At 35.5% G+C, this 16,599-nt stretch overlaps 1 protein-coding gene across 2 annotated transcripts in view; it reads left to right on the top strand.

Moving 5' to 3' along the window:
* Positions 1–16,599, top strand: part of DDX10 (DEAD-box helicase 10) — a 277,654-nt gene that overhangs the window by 151,426 nt on the left and 109,629 nt on the right. For both annotated transcript variants that reach the window (XR_011495704.1, XM_014844397.3), the window contains exons 14-15: positions 3,183–3,302; positions 6,109–6,270. Coding sequence is in view for 1 of the 2 variants with exons in the window: in XM_014844397.3 (XP_014699883.1) it covers positions 3,183–3,302; positions 6,109–6,270 (282 nt within the window). In the remaining variant the exon portion in view is untranslated. The remainder of the gene's footprint in view (positions 1–3,182; positions 3,303–6,108; positions 6,271–16,599) is intronic.

Below are 16,599 nucleotides of genomic sequence, written 5' to 3'. Positions count from 1 at the left end.
ATCTATCCATCCGTCATCCTTTTTATTTAATGCATTTTGGAGTAAGTTGCCAACATCATTGCGCTTTCTCTCAATATGCTTCAGCTTGCCTGGCATTAACTAAAGTTCAGTATTTGTTTACAGGACTCTTTTTTGAGGTAGAAATTTATGTACAATGAAATGCACCAATCTTAAATGTAACATTTGATGAATTTTGACAAATGTATGTGTAACTCAAACTCCTATCAAGATATAGAGCATTACTGTCACTCCCAGAAAGTTTTCTCTTGTTCTCCACTATTTTTTGTCTTTTTATTTAAGTGAATATAACTTACTCTTGTTTGTTATTTTTACATCATAATGATCCTCTCACATTGTACTGTTTGATTGGCACTCTCTGTCATTAGCTGAGATCTGATAACAGAATATCAGCCAACCCAGGATTCTTAAGAATTGACCTAACTGTAAAACCAACAAGATTCAGTAGGAGTCAGGAAAACAGTCACCAACCCTGGTGGTTGTGTTGATGGTGTTCTTTGAGAAGGGTTTGTGGGGAAAAAGGAGGTGTAGGAGGAATGACTGGGTGGAAGGAAATGGGGGTCTTATTAATGTCCTATGTTCACAAGGTACCCTGCAGATAGCAACTCATTTAGGTTGACAAGCTTCCTGCCACCCTTTCAATTTAGGAGTTTTACCACCACACAACTTAATTACTCTCAGAAGTGAGATAAGTAATATTTCCTCAGGGAGAATAACAGTAATATATCTTGGAGCACAGTGGTGGGGAGGGGGTTGTGAGGGATGAGCAGAGCAATTTAAGGCCTTATGCCACCAGATGGTAACATATATGCAGTCATGGACCCCTGGGGGATAGAGATGGGATGTCCCATGGGGAGAAGAAATCTAAAACAAACTTAATCTCTTTTCATAGAAATCTTGTGTGGTGTAGTTATAGTGAATGTAGCATATTGGTGTCTCTCTCTGATGTAATAGAAATTAGTCACCTCGGGAGATTAATCTTTCATAAGCATTTAATGGATTTAAAATTCTAGTAGGTTCTTTTTTTTTTTTTTGTGAGGAGGATTAGCCCTGAGGTAACTACTGCCAATCTTCCTCTTTTTGCTGAGGAAGACTTGCCCTGAGCTAACATCTGTGCCCATCTTCCTCTACTTTATATGTGGGATGTCTACCACAGCATCACTTTTTGCCAAGCGGTGCCATGTCTGCACCCAGGATCCGAACCGGTGAACCCCAGGCTGCCAAGAAGTGGAACGTGCGAAGTTAACTGGTGTGCCACTGGGCTGGCCCTAGTAGGTTCTTAGGTATGAATTGATTTGTGGCTTGAGAAATAAGTGTAATTAGATACTAGAGATGCATGTACTAAGAACCAGAAATACAAAAGCAGTGTTAGTAATACCCACATAATGGAACCATTGGTGTCAAAACAACTTTCTTTCTTTTTTTTTTTTTTTGGTGAGGAAGATTTGATCTGGGCTAACATCGGTTGCCAATCTTCATCTTTTTTTTGCTTGAGGAAGGTTAGCCCTGAGCTAACATCTGTGCCACTCTTCCTTTATTTTGTATGTGTGTTGCTGCCACAGCATGGCTTGATGAGTGGTATAGGTCCGTGCCTGGGATCTGAAACCATGAACCCAGGCTGCTGAAGTGGAGCGTGCTGGACTAAACCACTATGCCATTGGGCCGACCTTCAAAACAACTTTCTTGTACTTAAATCATAATATTATTGCAGATGCACTAGCTGACTTTCATAATAACTGTTATCATTATTTAAAAATATAATTTATTGATAACTTGTCACAAACCTCTGTTTTAGTAAATTTGTTGGCTTTGATTTTATGGTGTTTTATTAAGCATTTTTGTATTCATCAATATCAATAATACTTTGTTAAATGAATTGTTCTTTTGTGCATGTTTATTCCTATAATGTAACTGTTGCAACTAATGTGCATCTTCTGAAGCTTCTGGTAATTCTTGTTTCCTAGATCAGTCACTCCTTTCTTACTTTTCCTTGGGTGGTTCCCTATGGTACAGAGTTACAAAACCAATCAACTGGGAAGCTTAAAGTCTGAGAGTTTGCAAATTTATCCTCCATGCAGTTGACACAATCTCTTTAGCTAGCATGAAATTAATATATAATAGTGGTATTTGAGGTTTATCAAACGCTTATATTTTGAATGTTTTACATTTATTATTAAACTCTCCCAACAACCCTATGAGGTAGGTACTATTATTATCCTTGGTTTATAACTAAAACACAGAGATTAAGTAACTTGCTTTTACACAGTTCATAAGTGGTAGAGCTTGAATTCAGATCCCTTTATTTAATTACTGCACCAAAGACTTCTGCTCATTCTGTTTACTCTTCTAATAGAGGCTGCGTTAGATTAGTTTAATAAGTACCACCAATGGTACTCTCTGATTTGAGGAAAATAACCCAATCCTCCTCAAAGGCGAGTTACTTGTTGTCACTCTCTCCTCAATGCAGGCTTTGATATAACCTCTGCAACTCCTCATCTCAGATGTTTCACTCAGCATTCACTTAGCATAAGTAAGCAGTGGCATTGTATTTTGAATGTCTTGCTATAGTGGATTTTGGACATTAGCTAGGTGCTGATTAGTATATCTTGTTAAAGTGCTCTTACTCCATCTCACCCTTGGCACAGCTTGGTTATCATAGGATGTTTTCCACTGTTCGTATAGTAAATTACTGTAATGGGAGGAATAATGTTGAGTTGCAAACAATGTATTGCAGCTATTTTGCTTTCCAAGTTATCATTTTCCTAGTCTAAAAGTTTAAGTTTGTACTTGTAAATTAGATCTATTTAAAAAATATTCCGTTTTTTGGCTAGGAGATAGCTTTATCTTACATATTCATTTGTCACATTATCATAAAATTTCTGGTACTTCAACATTATCAGGATAGCATAGTTTTAGTAATAGAAGAATTTTAAAGGTTATTTATGTCTAATATTCATCTTATTCACACTTAAACCCCCTTAGCATTGGAGAGGTCATTCGTTAATAAGTCTAATAATTTTATTTCTGGACGGTATTTTTGGTGCTTCTCATTAGCCATTGAGCAGTAAATGCACTCAATTTTGGAAAGTGTATGGCCAGAGTTAAATTGTTAATATAAAGCAACCGTTTGCCTAATCATCTGTTTTTTGTATATTCTTACACAGAAGAAAGAACCTTCTAAATCCAGTGTCAAGAAAAAAGTGACCAAGGTCGCAGAAGCAAAAAAAGTAATGAAGAGAAATTTTAAAGTGAATAAGAAAATAACATTTACTGATGAAGGGGAGGTAAGATTCTTAAACACTTCATTTCTGAGGTACGTTCTAAGTATTATAAGAAGTTTGACTCTCCTGCTGACTTTCCATTCGTTAATGAGAAAATAGTTTCTGTAAAGTATGCTAGGCAGTTCCTTTCACTGTTACTACAGCCATTTCATCAACTCTACATCTATAAGCAAGAATGCCTTACTGAGAGTAAACTGAGTTACTTCTTGGTGATAATGACATATAGTTGGTTTTGAACTTTATAAATTTTGTTTTTATAGATTAGCTTTTCTTGTCATGGTATCCATCAATGTTCTTTGGGAACAAGAGCACGAGTAGTAATACAACTACTTGCCACAGCTGCTTTTGCTGCTTTCTAGAAAGTCTCTGCTTTGCAGTTCCTCACTTTTAGAAGCTGTGTTTGCATGCTTCTTCCTTGGCTGGCTATGAGAGGAAATTCTCTGCTTTAAAATAATCTCAGACAAATAGATACCTGGTTTTCATCTCACCATTACCTTGGTCTTAGTGTAAATAAATAACCCATAGAGTAGGAAAGGGGTTACTATTCACAGGTTGCTCATGAAAGGTCACTCTAGTGCATAATATTATCTTTGTTTTTAAAGAGGAAAGAGATCTGGAAGGTCAAGTGACTTACCTAAGGAGTAATGGCTGGTTAGTGGTCATAGCAACATCTCCTGAATATGATCTCTTGGTTTCATACTCACCAACCTACAGCTTTCCTTGTTCATCCCAATACAGCATGCAGTACCCCATACCCACCATAAGCTTATTTCTCTTGCCCTGTCTGTTTTTTTTTTAAAATAGCACTTACTATGTGACCTTACATCCTATGTTTGTTTCTTGTCCTTTCTTCCACTCCAGTGGAATGAGGGAAGCCGCATGAGGGAAGGTATTGGTTGACTTTGCTCACTGCTCTGTCCCGAGAACTTAGAATAGTCCCTGTCATATAGTAAACCTTCAGAAAAAGTTCATTGAATGAATGAACCATTTTCTAATATCCCCATAAAAATAATAGCTTTATATACCGACTATAATGTATCACATCAGATATTTCATCATCATTAATATAAATGCTGCCTTAAGCAGTTTATATCCAATGGAGTATGTTTCCTTTTAATTTTGAAGTTAACAAAGATTTGGATGTTACTTTGTGGAAGGGGGCTTTGCTTCAGAAGCCCAGATTTGCCCTAATAATATGGAGTAAAATGGTGTATAAATTATGTGAAAACTACCCAAACAGAGTGCAATTCAAAGTTTAGGAAGTTGCAGAGGAAGCCTATGTAACTGATAATTGATGAATCTTTATGAAATTACTAAAAAGAGGTCAGCACCTGAGAAGCAGGCTAAACTAGAATATCGTATTACATGAGGTGCTTATTGTAAAAGAATAGTACTGTTAGTATAATGTTAGCGTTAGAGGTTCCTTCCTGTGCTCTTAAATTATACAAATTATAATTGTATAATTATACAAATTAGCTACAAGATGTGTGTAAATCCTTATAATTATACAAATTAGCTCCAAGATGAGTGTAAAATGTTTCAGTGTAAACTTATTGCTGATAGGAGCTCTATGTGGCTATGAGCCACATTGAAACTTCTGATCTAAAACTCTCAAAGTTTAAAAATGCTACTATTCATTCAGCCCACAGAGGGATGAACTTTTTTCACTTTGTGATGGAAAAATGAGTGAGGAGTTAGAGCAATGGATGGCATTCTTACTGTCACAGCTGATACCTCTCACTGTTTGTTCAGTGTCAGTGACTACTAGCATGGCTGCTCATGCAGTAATATTTGTGACCTCCGTTCGTTGCCAAAAGTTGAGACTCTAGGAATCTCGTCTTGAAGGATGGCTGTGGTGGTGACAAGAGTGAGAGGAGGCATTAATACCTGTGATGTGTATGCCTACAACTTCTGTTTGCCTGCGGTTAATTAGTGGTCTTTCAAAACAGTGATAGTTACTTGAATGCTTTTGGCAACCAGTTATTAGATAAGATAGTAGGTTTTGTCTGAATTGTCTTGAGTTTTGCAGATGTCCAGAGATTAAGTAATTTATTCAGGATTATGCAGTGGCCTGACGAAAAGGCCAGGACATTATGCCAGATCCTTTGACTCCCAGATCAGTGCTGTGAGTTCCTGTTACCTTGTTCCTAACCATAAACTGTATGTGTAAAATTGTGTAGATTTGAGCAAGCCCATGAAGTCCAGACTAATTTTCTCCTTTATGCTTAGTTATTTTAGTCTTTATATGTAGTACCGGCTGATACGTGATTCATAGATCAATTTTGAGCATCTGATATGTGCCAGATAGTGTGTTGGGCTCTGAGAATACATGAACAAGGTAGACTACTGCCCTTAAGGAGATTAATTCTAGTAGAAAAACAGGAAAGTAAAACGATACAGTATGGTGAGAGAAGAGTTGAAAGTACACACAAGGTGCCATGGCAGCCAGGGGAGTGCACTCTTGTCAACTGGCTCCTGCCCTGTGCACATCATTTGGAACCAAGTCAGTGGAGTAAAACACTATTTGAGATGATGTTGGAGCAACTGCCTTCTCCTCCAAATTATTCTATGAAATTTTCCTTCAGTCTTGCTCTTACTGGGTTATGGCAGCATTACTTTATGCTGACTGGGACAGTCTTTTCTGTGGCTTGCTCACTTTAATTATAAAGTTTCTTAGGAAGTTTGAGAAACCAGTTGGAATGCAGAAAGTGGGTGTACGTACCATTTCAAAATCATTATACAAAGGGAAATGGTTTTCTGTTGATGTTTCCTGTCTTGCACGCCATACTTACCATTCTTCTGTCTGCAGTTAGTTCAGCAGTGGCCACAAATGCAGAAATCTGTCTCCAAGGATACTGAGGAAGAGGATGACACTGGTGGTATCAACTTAGATAAAGCAAAGGAACGGCTTCAGGAAGAGGACAAATTTGACAAAGAAGAATACAGGAAAAAAATCAAGGCAAAGCATCGGGTAAGCTTTCCATCTTTAATTAATACTGAGTGAAATTTGATATGTCCCTATGTATATCTAAATATTCATTATTCATTAATAGCCATACTGCTTTCTTCATTGCTTTCTCTAACACCTCTTTTTCTGTGGCTCTTTTGTCATTTTGTCTATTTCTTCTTTCTTCTTCCTGCTGGTGGAGTCTTTGCATCCTGGCTGGTTTCTAAGAAGGTTACCTAAATCTGCTTTTGTGGAGGTAACCCAAATAGTATTAGTGATTTTTTAAATTAATTTTTCTTATTTTGAGATAATTATAGTTGCACATTTAGTTATAAAAAGTAATACAGAGAGATCCCATGTGCTCCATTTCTATAATTTTTGTCATTTTAGGGATGTTATATAAATGCAACTGTGTAGTATGTAGCCTTTTGAGGTTGACTTTTTTCCTTCAGCATAATTCTCTGTAGATTCATCCAAGCTATTATATGTATCAATACTTCATTCTTTCTATTACTTAGTAGGATTCCGTGGTATGGATGTACCACAGTTTGTTTCACCATTCACCCATTTGAGTGACATTAGTGGTGTTTTAGAGTCTTGTGAGAGCAAATGCTTCTATATAAGCATGTGCCCTCTTGGCCTCAAAGTTGGCAGTTTTCTGTTATCCTTGAAACGGATTACTCCATTCTGGTCACTCATGATATAAGTCTTTTCACACTACTTAATTCCCATACAAGTGGACATTTCACTAGATAAATGAATCAATTAATGAAATAAAACAGATTTACATTTTTAAAGAAGTTCCTGCAGCATGCCCTCGACACAGTGAATAATTTCAGAGTAACAGTATCATGCCCGAGAATCACTGATATAATATATTAAGTTCTGTGTTAAGAAACTTTTAAGCCTTTAGGTGTGGACATTATTAACTTTATCCTGGGAAGGATTGTTATAGTTTTTGACTTCTTTTTGACCTTGTAACTATTTAATCGCCCAGGAAACTTTTTTCATAGAGCAGCAATTCTCTTCAGGGATGGAAATGAATGGTGAGAAAAACATTTCAGAAATACGGAGGACAAATGAACCTGACTGGTTGCAGTTGTTGAGTATTTGTGTTATTGAGAGAACTAAACATTTCCTGCATTGCTACTTGTAGCATAGTACTTTAAATTGAAATTTGGCATTGATAATTTGTTGTTAAAATTTTTAATAATATTAAGAGTGTCAGCAGCTTGTCATATTTTAGCTTGCAGTTAACTTAGAGTATTTATCCAGGGGATGATTGAGCATAAGAAAGTTTTATCATTTATTTTTAAATTGTACCCAGCATAAAAGAAATGTAAAGAATTTACATAAAATAAAGACTTTCCCCCTGCCTCGTCTTCCCTTTCACCCCCTTTGCCCCATGTGTGGAGGTTACTGTGGTATCCAGGTTGTGGAATGTTGTTTCTGAAACCTTTAGAAGCTTAATTTCAAATTGAATAATTGTACAGTGTTTGTGTGCTAGGCTCTGCCCTAGGTTGTGAAGATAGATCACTTAAAATACATGGATTCCTCTGTCCTCAGGGAGATTATGATTAAATCATAGTTAACTATGGATATTCTGTCACTGCACAAAAGCTTTTTGTACCTCTGTTTTTCTACATTAAAACTTTTGAGATAAATAATGTATTCACTTTGTTCCAAAACAAGATCATAAAAAAGTTCATGTTGAAAAGTCTTGCTTCTGCCCATGCCTGTTGTTCTTATTCATACCTCTACCCCTATAGGTAACTATTTTTATTAATTATTAATGTATCCTTCCAGTTTCTTTATACAAGTCTGAGTAAATAGAAATACATATTCCTATTTTCTACCTTTGTTACGTGAAAGGTACTATACTGTATATAGATTGTTCTTTACTTTTCCATTTTCACTTATTTTTGAGCTTTTAAATAATTTTTTTTCTTTGCACCCTTGTTAAAACATAGCATATGGTTTTAAAACTATCATTGTGATTATCTCACAGCAAGGTTGAACAGAGCAGTTTTGGGCTAACATAGTTGTGAGAAAAATCATAAGAACTTTACATACTACTGGTTTTGAAGTCAGTACCTCTGTAACTAAAATAGACATAAATATCTTTTTAAAAATAAGTCAAAGCTTATTTTATATAAAATAGGTTTTTTCTGCACAAGGTTGCCTGTGGCATACTGTCTATATCAGAGGTTGAAAATATTACGTAGCCGGAAGAAAGCACAAGGAAATCACTAAAATAGTCTTCTTTCTATTCAACTTTAATATAAATGCTACCTGACACAATATGATTAGTTCCTTGGTATTTTCATCAGTAAAATTAAATATATATATATATATATATATATATATATACATAATATATTTGTTAGAGAAAATTTCACATTTGTGAGCACTTTGGAATTAGTGTATTTGTTACAGTAGCATATGTGAGACACAATACAGATGTTCAAATCAGTTACACACCAAGCTGCCATGGACTGAATTTCTGCCTAGAAAACATGGAATATTCTTTTAAAAGACAAGTTTTGACATGTGGTGTAATGTTTGTTGCAAGAGTATTGTACTGTATGGTGGAATACTTGGATTTGCATCCTGACGCTGGCATTACCTACTCCAATTGGGATCACCCGTCACTAGTTTGGACTGTACTTTCCTATTCTGAAAAATGAGGGAATGGGAGTTAAAACCAGATGATCAGAGAGATCTTCTGGCTTTGTGTGTATCGGTAAGATGGGAATAAAAAATTATCCTTTCCCGTTTGAAAAATATTTGTCATTTTCCCCTGCAGACAAATCGAGTTCCTTGCTTGATGATAAGGCTTACTTCTTGTTCACTTATTTTCCAATGGTTACTAAAATTTTACTTTAAAAACTAAATATATTCTTAAAAACTAAATATATTATTAATCCTACATGGATTATTTTATCTTAATTGCTTTATCTGAACACATTGGTTTTGAAATCAAATTTTTTTCACTAATTGAGTATATTACTTACTATAATGATAATTCTTAGTTCTTTTAGCATAGGGGTTTACCTTGGGCAAATGTAATTATGTTTCCCTTGATGCTGTCACTCATTATTTTCTTATTTCTATGAAAGTATACTGAGAGTAGTTGTATGTCCTAAAGAATATTTGAAATACTAACTTTAGTATTTAGGAATAAGCTGCTTCATGAAGATAGAAAAAGGTGAAGAAACTTTTGACACAAAATTATGAATGAGATATGTGCTGAAAAGAATTTTACACATGAAAAGAAGACTCCATAAAATCTGTAACATAATTCTATATTTGACGCATGTTATATTTTTTAAAATGTGTCAATTTTAGAAGTTTTCATAAGCTTAGGAATGTTCTTTCAGCAAGTTCAAAATATTTCTTGGTTATATTTTTGGTTTAAAAGGATCGGATGTTTAATAGATAATTGAATTTAGTCTTAATGATTCTCTTTGAAAGTAGTTGTTTGCTCCTGCCGTTTAAAATGCACAGCATTGCAACGTAGTTTTGAATATGCACTCAGTCTTTGTAATGTAGGACTCAGCTATTCATTTTTTCCCACCTGTTTTTCCTTCATGCTGTTGCACCTGTCCTTGGCTCATATTTTCATCTATGAAATTTTGAAAGCTGTGTAATTCCTATTGTGACTCAAGTAAATGTCTTTGTTCTAAAGATTTAGAAATTGAGCAATAAGAATTTTAACTAGTTTATAGCCAAAAAAAAGAAGAAAAAAGGCCGTACAGTTTACAGCATCACTGGGAGTAGAATTTAGCTACCTGTTTGCCAGAACTCCTAGCTACCCAATCTGTGGACTTCAGGGGCTCTTGTGTTAACTGCTTTGGGTCACTCAATTCACAGCTTTATTTCTCTTCATCAGTATTAATTGTAGCCATTAAGCATCATTTCCTTCTGAGACCATTCTGGTCTTCAGCTTTCCCTGGCAAGTTTTTTTTTTTAAAGGATTTTATTTTTTCCTTTTTCTCCCCAAAGCCCCCCGGTACATAGTTGTATATTCTTCGCTGTGGGTCCCTCTAGTTGTGGCATGTGGGACGCTGCCTCAGCATGGTTTGATGAGCAGTGCCATGTCCGTGCCCAGGATTTCAACCAACGAAACACTGGGCTGCCTGCAGCGGAGCGCGTGAACTTAACCACTTGGCCACGGGGCCAGCCCCTCCCTGGCAATTTTTGAGTAGCTGTACTTAACTAGGCCTGTCACTATTTTCTGTGCTGAACCTCTTGAAACCATTTATCAGAAGCAAAATTATATAGCAAAAGCTATAATTTTTACATATGAAATCATTAGTAAATTGTGAACGTGGTAAAAGCCCTATTTTTGGATGGAAACAATGTGTTTTCCAGTAATATAATTAGAACTGTGAAAAATGGGCCATGGATCACCTCATTGAAAGGTTTTTACTTTAATGGAGTGAAAATCTGCTCTGTGGTGTGTGTCATCATTCTTAACTCTGAAAGATTACTTGTTTTTAGGGTGATAATATCTGCTATAACAGCTGAGAGGGGAGAGAAGCTATTCATTATGAAGTTCTGTTTCATTCCCTTGAAATTTGCTTCAAGTGCTTTATCCATTTTGGATTGTGTGTTTAGATAACATAGCCATGTGAAGATATGGCTCTGGACTGCTTGCAAAGATGGTACAGCATTGCTTTGGGGTCCGTTTCCTACTAGCATGAACATTAGAAAGGAAAGAATTAAAGGGACTTTTTAGAAAATCTGTTTTGTTGTTCACACATAATTGAGTTGGCATGGAATCCAGGTATCTTAAACATAAATTTATATGATAGTCAAGAAGGAAGGAAGCAGTAATCAGGCATCTTAGGATTAGTAATAATGAGAATGTTAACAATATCAAGTAGCAGTCAGTTAATTGGGCCCTCCACTAAGTGCTGTATATGTATTTTCATATTATATACTAACAATTAACTTCTGAAATAAATGAGCTAGCCTCATTTTACAAATGATAAAACTAAAACTTAGAGTCAGGTAATTTGTCCAAGGCCCCACAGCTTACAAACAGCAGCCCTGGGAATCTTTCCAAGGTCTTTCTTATTGTACAGACTTTATTTTTTGGTTTTATGGGTTTTTTTGGTGAGGAATATTCACCCTGAGCTAACATCTGTTGCCAATCTTCCTCTTCTTTTGCTTGAAGAAGATTAGCCCTGAGCTAACATCTGTGCCATTCTTCCTCCATTTTGTATATGGGATACCTCCACAGCATGGCTGATGAGTGGAGTAGGTTTGTACCTGGGATCTGAACCAGTGAACCAGGGCTGCCGAGTGGAGCATGCGAAACCTTAACCACTCAGCCATGGGGCCAGCCCCCAGATTTTGTTTTTAACTATGCAGCTGTGTTGCTACTTATCTCCAACCATTAGGCATTCTCTTACAACAGGGTGACTGTGAAGCAATGAATCAAAAGATGGAGGATGATAACAGAAGTAGAGGCTTTGAAGCGATGACAAATAATGGAAATTGTTCATATTTCCTGGAAAAGGTCCTTGGTCTCAAATTAGGAATAAAATAAGTGTTATGGTCAGTATTTTAGGATCCTGTGCTAATATTACCTTTTCCTGAATGTTACTAGTACCAGAATCCATTTTCAGTAGCTGTGGTCATTTGGGTCAAAGGCACTGTCAGGGACTGGTCTGGCTTATACAGTCTTATGAAATTTTACTGTTGTCAGAAATGTCATCATGAGGTCAAGGGACTAAGCTTCTGGTGCCAATATTCTAACATGGACTTTATGGATAAAGCTTATTTATATGAAAGGAAAAAAGATCCTCTTCCTGTACTTACCCCCATCCCAGTTTCAGTCCTTCATACCACCATCAGAGTCAGGTTTATCATAAAAAAGGAGCCAGCCTGTTAACTACGGAACCTTTGCCCATAATTTGGAGATGTCTGTCTGGGAGGTGTCTCTTATTCTCATGAGCTTTATAGCATCTTGTGATATTCAATTCACCATCTTGGTACTTGGACCCTCCTTCATATCCAGCATCAAAAATGAGACAAATACTGAAAATTGCATAGATTTTTTCAATGGTGTGGCAAGTCTTTGAGCTGTTTATTACCTCTATTTTTATTGTTCTTTGTTTTGTGGTTGGTTGCTTTGTTTTAAACACATATGGTGTTTGAGAAGTGGAGTGATTGTTAGGTTGATGGTGAATAGCTGGAGACAGGGGTTGAGAAGCAGGGGCACAGTTTGGTGCTAATGGAATTAAGGGGTCTGACAAGATTAGGTCATAGACTACAAAGACTTGGAAGCTGGATTGTGTCTGTTTTGCTCATCCCTATATACCCAGAGCCCACCATGGGGCCTGAGACATAGTAGCTCAGTAAACAGTTGAAGTAATTAATGAATGAATCAGTGTTTCTGTGTAAATTTGTTTTCTCCCTGTCTTCGTATCCTTCTTAGAATTGTTACGGATTTATATATGGAAGACCAATTTTTTGTGTTGGCCAAGCAAAACTCTGTAGAATAGGTAACAGATCAGAGAACCTTGTTGTGTTCTGAGTTCCTGGGAGGGATTTAGGTTCACGGGGATTTTGTTCTTGGAGGGCAGAGGTTGTCTTCAGGACTAAAAATGCTTGTAATCATTGTTTTACTCACGTTTGTGAAGCCAGTTTTCCTCCCTGAAAGAGAAGTTCCCGGAATACTGTATTAAGGATAGATGTCCCCTTGTTCTCTGTGTGACAGCTGGGAACTCGGTTCCTTGCCAAATTGATGCAGTTCCCTGAGACTCATTCAAATAGGTTTTGCTTCTACCACCTCCTGAAAAATGAGTTATATTTCCAAAATTGCCATAGAAAGAAAATGGTGTTTAAATACGCAGTCCTGATTGCTGATGAAATTCATATTTCATAGCACTTTCTTTTCTATAAGCTAAGGACCTATATATAGTGTGTGAGAAGCCAAAAGAAGAGTGATAACATCTATAAAGGGAGTATTTTGAATCTCGTTAATGTTACTTTTTTTGTTTTCCTGTCCCTTGTGAATTTGATTTTTATTACTGAATTTCATCCTCCTCCTCCTCTTTTCTATTTTTTGGTGAGGAAGATTGGCCCTGAACTAGCATCTGTTGCCTGTCTTCCTCTTTTTGCTTGAGGAGGATTGTTGCTGAGCTAACATCTGTGCCAGTCTTCCTCTATTTTATGTGATACCACCATAGCATGGCTTAATGAGGGCTGCTAGGTCCTTGCCTGGGATCCTACTGTGCGAATCATGGGCCCCCAAAGTGGAGTGCGCGAACTTAACCACTACACCACGGGGCTTTCATGCTCTTCTTATACTTAATCGTTTGTAACATAGCAGATCCAAAGATGAAATTTTCCTTTTTGTGTGGCATCAAATATCTTTTGGTACCAGTCTATCCTCAGAACTGAAATAGGAGAATAAAAGATTTAAAACATTTAAATCACAGTTTGATTATATTTTTCCTCTCAAGTCATTGTACTCCAACCTTTTATCTTTGTCTTGTCATGTATAGCATCTATAATTCATAAACTCTTTATTTAAAAACATTTTTTTCCCTACCTTAGTGAAGGAAAAAAATGTACTTTCCTCCCTATATCCATTTCTCAAATTTTGGATTACCATGATTCTACTTCCTGTTCTTCTCTGTTTAAAAACTAATGTTTACTCTTCCCTCTTTTTAGATATAGTGCTAACATAACTTTTTAAGATAAGAAAGAAAAGTTTTCTAATTTTTCTTTTACCTGGTATTGAAAGTTTGTTCTTTTTATTGCATTTCAGTTTCATATCCTAGTCATGTTCACTTCATATTGTAAAAGTTTTGGATAGCCCTCATCCATCTGAGACTTGTGGCAGAAATCTTAAAAGGAGAAATTATCCCATTTGCAGGCACATGTGAATTCTGATAGCCAGTTTAAATCTGAAATTTAAATTATCTTTCATTGACTATAATGAATTCATACTAGAATTCAGTAGTACTGGAACATTGTCAGGGTGGTTTTTTTTTTGCTATGATTAAAATGGCTAGATAAAAAGCCCCAGAATAGATTGTTTACTTGTGTAGAAAGGGTTATTCTGATGTGAACATACTGAGGTTATTCTTTGGAACTTTGAAGTGCCATTTTCAGATGCTCTAATGTGTTGGGAGAAAGCCAGTTACTGAATAATTACAACAGAAATTTGTGTGACTGTTAAATGTGGTTAATTATCTGTTTTTCCAGCACAGGAGCCTGGCAAAAATTAATTAAATATACACAAAATGCTACTGAAAAAAAAGTGGTATCAGGATGAAAAAAACATACAGTAGCAGACTATTAATAAAAGGAAATTCAACATTTGTCTAAAACATATTAAGATAAAAACACTGTGTATGAATCTACACACTTAAATTAACTTTCTTATGAGGAGAGAGGGGTGTAGAAGTGTCCTGTAGTTGAGGGAGTGAGGATGTTGGCTCCACAGACTCATTTTTAGTTTCAGGTCCATCAACTTCTTGGTTGTGTGACAACAGGCTAGTTACTTATTCACTTTGATCTTCAATTTTTTTCATCTAGAAATGGGAATGATAATACCTCAAAAGTTTTGTAACATAGATTTAAAAATATATGTAAAATGCCTAGCACGCTGCTGATACTTAACAGTTCAGAGCTGTTACTCTTAGTAAGACAGTAACAACAACAACAACAACAATAATAATGTGCTAATGGACAAATACCTTTTTATTAAAGTACAATTTTATTGCTCTCTGTACTTACTTGATGTTTTCTATAGCTGTAGTTAAAATTACTTTAAGCAGCACAACACTTGAAAGCCACTCTGATCTTTGTAGAATAACATAAAATACTGCTAGTCTAACTTTACTTTCCAAAACATGAAAATTTTTTTTTGTAGAAAAAAGAACTAAATTGTGTGTGTATGCTAGGAGAAAGTTAAAAATACATGCACCCACAGACTAAAGCTAGTGCTCAAAGTAAGCATGATTAATGATCAATTATTTTAAGTTTTTTCTTCAATATTATTGTGCTACTTTCATTTATTTTGTAGTCTGCTAATGCTTGCAGAAAATCAGTAATTGGTGTCCTTTTCTATGAAAATTTGGGCGCAAATGTTTAGAAACTGCCACCATTAACTTCTTTGCCTCCTACAAATCGAGGAAACATTGAGATTATTTTACTTTAGCGGCAGAACAGCTCTCGGAAGTTCGTTAGAGAATAAATTCAGGGATAGTGTGAAAATACAATTGCATTAATTGGCTGCTCGTTAAAATAATACTCGATGTTATTTTCTTCTGTTATTAAAGTCATATCTGTTAAAGTCTCCAAACTCTGACATTTGAATTTTTAACACTAGACTTTGCACACGAAGACCCAGATTTGAGATCAGTCTCTGTTGTTTACTAAGCTCTTTGAAAATGAACAAGTCAAAACTTTTAAGTTTTATTTCTTCATCTTTCCTTTTCCTGTGACCTTGGTCCTAGAACTTCTGAGTGAGTATTCCTTAGTATAAATTGCACATTAAGTTTTACCTGCTCTTTTAGATGTAAGTTTTATTTTGAAGTCAAAATACTACTTATTTTCTCCAAAACTGGGGTAGAGAAAGAATAATAATCACACAGAAGAATAATTTAACATTATGCATTATTGAGGGGGTGTGACATATTCTTCACAGTTTCCATTTGAGTTTGAAGTTTTGTTAGTTTCACTTTTCCTTCTTAGCTTTCCTACTGTACAATCTGAAGCTATAGAAACTGAATCTACAGGCTCTGTGACTGCGCTCCTCTTTGCATTAATTAGTATTTAACCCCCTTTGAAACTTTTAAAATTTAAGGTCTCGCTTTATCAAAAAGAAGTCTATAAATCCACATAAGTCTGATAGTAGCAATTGCCTGTTCTTCTCAATGGTGTAAGCAACAGAGCACCCTCAGGTCTGTCTTCAGAGACTATATTAGAATTGATTCTTAAATCTGGAGAAAGCCATGTATATATAAAGCATAATGGTAACGACAAGAGTGTCCGGACTTAAAAAACCTAATTCTCACGTTAATGGATGTTTACTGCAATAGAGAATAATGGTTGCAGTTTCATATTACTTCATGAAAAGAAAATTATTTGCTGTTTATTCTCTTTACATTGACCTAGTAGTTGATTAAAATTTTTTAAAAATGTAAATTGTTGGTTATGGACTTTGGATTGAGAATAGCCTTTTTATTGTTTTAACATTTCATTTTTGAAGAAGAGATTTTTTATTTAAAATGAAATTCTTTTCAATTTTAACTGGGTCATTTTGTTGTTTTGAATTTAGATATTTTCTTAAAAATGTTAGTGTTGCATTTACTATTTTATAATAAT

The sequence above is a fragment of the Equus asinus genome, chromosome 20, assembly GCF_041296235.1.
Source record: "Equus asinus isolate D_3611 breed Donkey chromosome 20, EquAss-T2T_v2, whole genome shotgun sequence".
Classification (NCBI taxonomy): domain Eukaryota; kingdom Metazoa; phylum Chordata; class Mammalia; order Perissodactyla; family Equidae; genus Equus; species Equus asinus.
The sequence above is the reverse complement of the archived record's forward strand: the minus strand, read 5'-3'. Positions and strand labels throughout refer to the sequence as shown.